Here is a 7,878-nt window from a genome sequence, read left to right as displayed (position 1 = left end):
AAAATACATTTTCATGTAAATGCCTTTGTACCAACAGTAAATTCTGTTAATTTACAGCAATGCCTATAATGTATGATGTGTACATTTATTAAGACAAATGGGATTCCTAGGGCAGTGTATACGACTGTCCCAGTACAGCATGGTTGGTTGAATGGAATCCTTTAGTGCAGGCATGTCCAAAGTATGGCCCGTCAGCACTGTTGACCACAGTATAAAATACAAGCGTACAAAAAAGCTATTTTTTTTTTTAGTTAATTAGATTTGATCAACCGCCTTGCAATTATCGGCCTGCTACTCGGCGTGCATAATCTGCAGGACGGGAGTCCCCATGTGTGCTCAGGAAATCCGCTACGTCATTTTAGTGGGCGTGTGCTGTGCGGGACCTGCACGGACCATGCTCACTCTGATTCCAAGAACGTTCTCTGTGGATCAAAGGATTGAAGTCAGTGGAATTAAACTGACAGGCAGTCTTACATTTCCAGTACTGGTTTCAGTACAGTAGTAGCCTATACATGTTGCAATCCACAGACCAATCCAAGACTGCAACATCAGCTGGAACTGTAGATAGAATGTATTTTAAAGAAGCATAGCATATTATCAAGTTACTGATTGTATGAACAGCATGCACTGTCCTGAAATGTATTCCAATGAAACGTAAGGTGGAAGCTATGCTGACACTAGGCTTGATTTACTAAAGCCTTCCAAGACTAAAGATAAACTATCATGGGTGAAGCTAGGTGATCCAACAAACCTGTAATGGATTTTTTTTGCTATTAATTGGGGAATCTTTTATTCCTCCACCCGATATATTCCATATTTATGGAATCACTCAGGTTCTCCTATCCTCTCCAGCCCTGGAGAGCTTTAATAAATCAGGGCCACTGTGTACCGTGACTTAACTGTATGTAAAGAGTAAATACACTCTATAATATGTCAGACTGCAGCCAACCAAAAGCATTGGTATATATTTAGTACTCTTCTGAAACTGGAAACAAAGACTAGGAGACTTAAAATAGTTTACTAGCGCTGGTCCAGCCTATTGCACTTCAGCATGTCCAGAAGCAGACACAATATATGGCTCAGGTTACAAGGAAAAGCCCTAGGTAGTTACACAGCTGGTAGCAGGTAAGAAGTGGATGGCTGGAGATGACCTTCATTAGTCATTAGTTTTGTGGAACCCAGTGTCCAAAAGTCACTTGCAGGTTCTCCCTGCAACATCCAGTCCAGTGGGGTCTACAAACACAGCACTTTTAGGTCCAGTGGATGGCTCATACACTTAAAAGCTGCAAATCCGGGGGACCAGATCTCACATGAAGAAAAGAAAATCTTGATTTTGGAAAGAAAGAAGTGTGGGGAAAAAATATTGCTAGAAAAAAAAAGTTTATCTTTTGCACAGAAGAGCCGATGAAATGACATCCATCCATCTTAGACACTAGCAAACAGCTGAGGTAAACTATCATTAGGAAGGGGTATCAGAAGTAATCAGTTCTGTTGTCATCAGTAAAACCTAACCTGAAGGTAAAACACTTACCGTGTGGACCTACATGGATTTTTTTTAGCATCATGAGTAGTGCCTTTGTTGTTAATAGAAAAGTGGCTGCTGACCAATATGTGATGAATATTTTCCTTCTTCCTCACAGTGAAACCAAGCACTGTGTATTCTGCCCTGCTCATTAAAGCCAACCAATTACAGACACAAGTGGAGGGCAGTAAAATTGATCATAGACCAAAATCTGCTCACCAAAAAGTGAATACACAGGTTTACAGCATTAGTTGTCTGAAAAAGCTGCTGTGACAAATGACTTCAGAAACATCATAAGATGGCATGTTGGGGCTTTTATAATTTTAGTATAGATATACTAAATCATGTGATATATTAAATCTATTCGCTGGTTGGCATGTTGACCCGCTGGTTTAAAAAAAACTTTTACTTTTTTTTTTAGGAAATATGTAGGCCAGAAAACCAGGTGACCAGTAGGAAATTAGCAATGACAGCCCCCATGTGTTTTGGGGGTACAATTGTACTATGGGTCCTGCTCATATTATTACCCATGGTGGCAATTCCTCAATCTTTTCCTGTTTTATACTGTGACTCACATCAGTCTTCACCCCAAAAATGTTACACTCAAATTTTTCTCTAAGAAGGGGTTACAGTAAAAATAACACATTGTTAATGTTTTATTAAACCACAACACAATTTTCTCAAAATTGCTGGGATTTTATTTGCCTCAGGCTTATGAATTGCAACCAAAGACATTGTGCAAAGAAAGCAAAGATAAGTACACTTCAGGGAAAAGCTGATTATCAACATTGGTAACAAAGTTTGAAGAAAAAAGGAGGGCAGGGAGAAATAAGCATTCCATCATACTATATATAGTTTGCAACAATTAACATGTTTAACCAAACTTCTTCATAACAAATAGAAATTGTAATAGAAAAAAAATCATTACATTAACCATACAGTTTATAGGTTTAGAACTCTGTTTAAAGTAAGGAAAAAACAAGAGACTGGGAGAGGAAACATTAGGAAAAGAACTACTGCAAATTAACACCTTATGCGCTAGTGGAGCCATAGCATAGAAAGCAGGATACTGTGGGCCCTTCCAGCAGCAAAAAGGTTAATCAGTACATGAAAGTTGCATATATGTACCACAATCTTAAAAATTAAAGAAATTAAAAAAAAAATACTGAAACACAGCAACATAAAATTGCTAAAATCGCCTGATGAAAAATAAAATAACCAGTTATTTCTAATAGATCGCGCCCCAGTTTATGTTGCTACAAAAATTGTTTTTCAGCTTTGCACTGATGTAAGCTGCACCATAGCATAGGAAACCAGGCACAGGGGACCCAGCTAAATGTCCACCTACAGAAATATACTAACAATCCACAGTTTTCCTTAAAAAATGTGACGCTTGCTTCATATCGCAGGCCCATTTTGGTGACAATCTTACAAAAATGTTTTTTTTTAACCATTTTTTTTTTTTTTACACGATGAGATCATGTATGTCTGACACTAGTCTAACGTTACTTCTAGAAGATGAGTAGTGATACAACCCCATTGCGTATTTTCTTATTTTTATTAGAAAAGAAAAAAAAACATTGAATGAGTTGAAACTAGAAAATGACAAACTCTGTCCAGAAAACATGTTCTTTGTATATCACTCATCATCACTTCCACTTCCTTCAGATTGATCCTGTGATAAGAACGAAGAAAGTTAGTAAAAATAAGCACAAAAACAAACAAAAGACTATGGGCCTGATTTGATAAAGCTTACAAATGCTGGCGAGAATACAATTTCATCGGTGAACCTGGGTGATCCAGCAAACCTGAAATCGATCTGGTCCATGATTGACAAACATTTGCTAACAATTAGCTAATGATTTTAAGAAATTAATTCCAGGTTTGCTGATTTACCAGGTTCACTGATGAAAGTGTATCTATTCCAGCCTTGAAGATCTTTAATAAATCAGGCCCTATATATGCAAACCAATGCTGAGACATGCAGTAATGAAATACCAAGTTTCTTGCCAGACTACCAGATTTACTGTTTAACAAGTACACAACTACCTGAGAGCATGGAAACAGAGGTACTTCTAGTGCGATAGATTTCTGAAGCAAAACTCATAGAGAAGGGTTTAGGAGAATGTGGTCCTAAACCACATAACTGTGCATTAGATTTGTTTTTGTATAGCTATATCATTAGCATTTGCATTATTTTTAACATATTCAATGTCAAAAGTTTATTTTGAAAAGTAAGCAAACATTTCGGAATAGATTGATTGTTCTACATAGCACAAAATCAACTAAAAAACATTTTCTTCTTTTCAACCTATCTGATTACTTTCACATTAGGAATGATCAAACAGATTTAGATATTTGTGAATTCTATCAGAAAATTGAAAACAATGTTTTATTAACCAATATGATCAGTGCTGTATGATGAGCATTATAGATACCTTATGAAGTATACACAGCCTCAAACACCCCATCACATTACTGTATGTAGACTCAGGGTAGTGCTTGTCTGCCACACTAGGACAGATAAGGATTTACCATGTATCCATACACTAAACAACCCTTTTCATAGATTAGTACAGGATAGGCTTTGATGAGTGATGCCCACATGGGACACACAGTTGGCATAGTGTTCAGCACTCTTGTGTTCAGGTTCTGAGATCAGGTTCTGATCTCAGCCAGGACAATAAATGCATGGAGTTTGTACGTTCTCCCCATGTTTGTGTTGGTTTCCTTCCACATCCCAAAAACATTGATATAGGTAATTGGCTTTCCCTCAAAACTGGACTTAAACGGTGTTAATGAGATTTTATATGGAAAGGGCATTAGATTGTGAGCCCCTTTTAAGGACAGGTATTCATTTGTCTATATACTTTGTAAAGCACCACATAATATGCCAGACCCATATAAATACAAGTTAATAATAATACAGGAAAGGTAATTTATTTGTTACAACTCACATTGTCATCTTGATCTTCATCGCTGTCATAATCACTGACAACTGGTTTAGCTTTACCACGACTCTGTCGCTTTTTACCCTTTCCTTTATCTCTGTTCTTTTCTTCCTTCTTATTTAGCTTGATTTTCACTTTCACTGATTTTGCTGCTTAAAAAACAAAACATCAATTATTGTAACACTTTCAACTTAAAAATAACTAATATCTGCTTCTTTATGACTGCCCTTAGTACCTACATGCTGAGGTAATCCACAGTATGCAGGAGGAAATTCCAAGCACTATGCATGCAGCAAGGACACAGGCCAAATATAATGACCATATTGAGGTCATTGACTGACTGAAAATGAGGACCAAAAGGGGCCATAAATAAATATAAGAATAAAAACCAGAAAGATGGTAATTAAATTCTGTTTGGATCAGTTTGGATCTCAGTAATAGCATTTTGTTCCAAACGTTAGGTATAACAAATTAATTTGTTCACACAGAACTAGAAGTAGAAGGTATGTACCCGAACACAAATCACATCCAAAGACATAAACAGTCCTTCTGAGAGGTAGTATTCTTTTTACAAATTACCCATTGAAATAGATCACTAGATAGCTAAAAAAAAAGTCTCCACAAAACCCAGGCATCAACTTGGACACCAAATATGACTACAAATTAGAAAAAATCCCTACAAAGTCAAATGGCAATAAATTAGAGTAGAGGTGGATGACAAAATATTGGGAGCATTCTATGGATTTCCCATAGCTGCCCTTTGCAAGTGTATTTGAGGCTGCAAATTATGGTCCTACACACGAGCAGCACTAAATAGGAAAAGCCAAAGCTGTGCCTCAGCTCATTCTACAAGACAATTAGTTTACAACAATTTCTGATCATGCATAAACTATGGGCATTAGGGCTTGCAACTACTTGGGAGTTACCTGAGCACCACAATCCAGCCCCATATGGTGTTTTTGTTTTCAGGTAAGCCTGACAATATGGGTTATTACTCTAGAACCATTGTTTCAAACTGAATACAGGTGTTTTGGCCATCAATTCAGTGGTATGAAAGCTATGTTTTATAAATAGGGAAACCAACCTATTATGGTTTATAATAGTTTATTATAAAGATCTTCATTTTTAAGTCATTTGAAATTTAAATTCCTTTCAACACAACTGAAATGTTTTCCCAAGGGGCTCTTTCTGGTCAATGGTGTTTCTAAATGTAAATTTGCTTTGAATTAGGATGAAGGAAGCAGGAATTCTAAATAATAGTGGACCTCAGACAGAGGAACTCTTGCAGCTACTAATACAGATCCTCCTGTTACAGATGCTGCTCTGCTGCCATCCCTTTGGTCAAATATAGGATGTTTATGCCCCACTTACACTCAGATTCAGATTCGTCTTCGTCTTCATCATCTTCATCTTCATTGCTGTCATCTTCACTTTCATCCTCCTTTGCAATCTTTTGTCTTGCACTCTTAAAAACTGATTGTAGCACAATGGAATCTTCATATATCTAAAAAAAAGCACAGTGTGTCAGTGTTCAATGCTAATGATTTAATTCTTGAACTGCTTGAATTAAGGAAAAAAATAAATTAATAAAAAAAAGAACAACTTAACCCTGAGAACATTTTTTTTACTCCCACTACCAGGCACTTTAACAAGTAGATCTATTTCCTCAACCCAGCTATACTTAGCTTTTTACATTAGCTACCACTGTCACATGCAACCAGTTTTCTCCAAAATAAAAGGCAATACCCTATCACCTGTCTCTGGAGGTATGCCCACAGGATATAGAGACCACAACTACAAATTATCTAAGCAGTGGAGCTTGACCAGTCACAGCAGTGCTGTAAGTTAATTCTTCCCAAAATAGTACTAAACAGCGCTAAAGACTCAATAGTTGACCACATTCTACCCTACACCACTGAAATCAGAAATCTGTGCACAATGATTGTTACAAATTACCATGTCTTATCCAGGAAAGCGACTAAATATGAACACTTTCTATAAAGCTAAATTAGAACAACCAAAATCGTACACTGTACTGGGACGGAATGAAAAGTAAAAAAAAAAATCCTGTCTGTGCTCCAGTGGGTGACAGGACAACTTTGTTTTGAATAAATCTCCCCTTTTGACTTAAACGAGAACAGAAGGAGAACCCTTTCCAGAGCCTAATTTGACAACTTCATAAACCGATAAAGAAAAGCAATACTAACCTGTGACCCTTCGAGGTTAAATGTCTGTGCGTTGTGGCAAAGCAACATGATGTCCTTCTCCAGGTCACCTACGCTTCTATATTTGTGATTCCGAATCCTTTCCTATTAGTTCAAAGAAAGAACAGTTATCGAGCTGTGCAATGAAATACCCCAATTAATAAACATCGAACATTGTGTTTAAAAAGTGATTCTCTCTTATGTGCTTGTAGGTAATGTCTGTATTCCCAAAACAGGTTCCATGAAAGAAATGTAAAATCTGAAGCTTTATGGATGCCAGAGAGAAACCTAGTCTATTCAATTTTCATTGGTCAGGGAGTTTATACTGCATCACACAGAATTAAACTGAACCCCAAATGTGTAGTAACTTTCAACTTGGCACAAGAAAAGTATATGTTAATATATGAATAAATTATAAGTCTACCAATAGGTTTCGCAGCCCATAATTAAATAATTCAAAAACCATGTGAAGCCTAGATACGTTTGTTAATATGACAGATATAAACCATGTTTTATCTCATGTAATCGTGCTTGTTTCCATACAAAGGACATCACAAAACATAAATAAGCTTTATTTACTAGTTATTACTATAATCCTTTGGTGTGTAGTACTATGGAAAACACTATGTACGTAGGCTGTAACATTTCTCAAATTACTGTGAGTCATACCTTTATTTTTTTGAAGTCAACAGGTTTACGGATTAATTCATAATACTCTGGCAGTTCTTTTCTTGAGGGGAGCTGGATGAAGACTTCACTTAGCTGTCGTCCAGAGCTGGAATTAAACAGGCAAACATATCAATCAATGTAGTCATATAAATCTACTGTGATAACAGAGTAAACAAGGATCCTGCATAATAACTTGGCCAAAGCCAGCTGTTGAAATGTCACTGTATCCTAATGAAGACATTAGGAGAAATCATTTCTAAAAACTGACTGATCCAACCAACTGACAGCTAAAAGTTATTTCTTCTCACATGGTCTGTCAAACAAATTTTCAGCTTTTTACATTTTATACACTTTTTTATGTATTATCCACTTTTTGGCACAATGATCATATCACCTTATTGGGCATGGCTCCTTAAGTAGGAAAAATACTAGCTTAGCTGGAAAAAAACTGTTCTCCAGTTACGATGTCTGGTATAGTTGAGATGTCTCTGTACACTGTGGTTTCTTCCTCGGATCTCACTGGCTGGAATAC

The 7,878-nt window shown here is 36.6% G+C and overlaps 1 protein-coding gene across 6 annotated transcripts in view; it reads right to left on the bottom strand.

The window, feature by feature from the left end:
• Window positions 1–2,197: 2,197 nt before the first annotated feature.
• The window catches only part of SMARCA2 (SWI/SNF related BAF chromatin remodeling complex subunit ATPase 2), a 104,317-nt gene continuing 98,636 nt past the window's right edge, over window positions 2,198–7,878 (bottom strand). For 4 of the 6 annotated variants that reach the window (XM_072404200.1, XM_072404199.1, XM_072404203.1 and 1 more), the window contains 5 exons: window positions 7,347–7,452; window positions 6,681–6,782; window positions 5,845–5,977; window positions 4,480–4,625; window positions 2,198–3,197 (listed from right to left, as the gene is read on the bottom strand). In XM_072404200.1, the coding sequence (XP_072260301.1) occupies window positions 3,162–3,197; window positions 4,480–4,625; window positions 5,845–5,977; window positions 6,681–6,782; window positions 7,347–7,452 (523 nt within the window). In that variant the 3' untranslated portion in view covers window positions 2,198–3,161. The remainder of the gene's footprint in view (window positions 3,198–4,479; window positions 4,626–5,844; window positions 5,978–6,680; window positions 6,783–7,346; window positions 7,453–7,878) is intronic. The other 2 variants (XM_072404202.1, XM_072404204.1) reach the window with 1 other exon arrangement.

Source organism: Pyxicephalus adspersus, chromosome 3 (assembly GCF_032062135.1).
Source record: "Pyxicephalus adspersus chromosome 3, UCB_Pads_2.0, whole genome shotgun sequence".
Taxonomy (NCBI): domain Eukaryota; kingdom Metazoa; phylum Chordata; class Amphibia; order Anura; family Pyxicephalidae; genus Pyxicephalus; species Pyxicephalus adspersus.
This window is presented reverse-complemented; position numbering and strand designations above follow the sequence as displayed.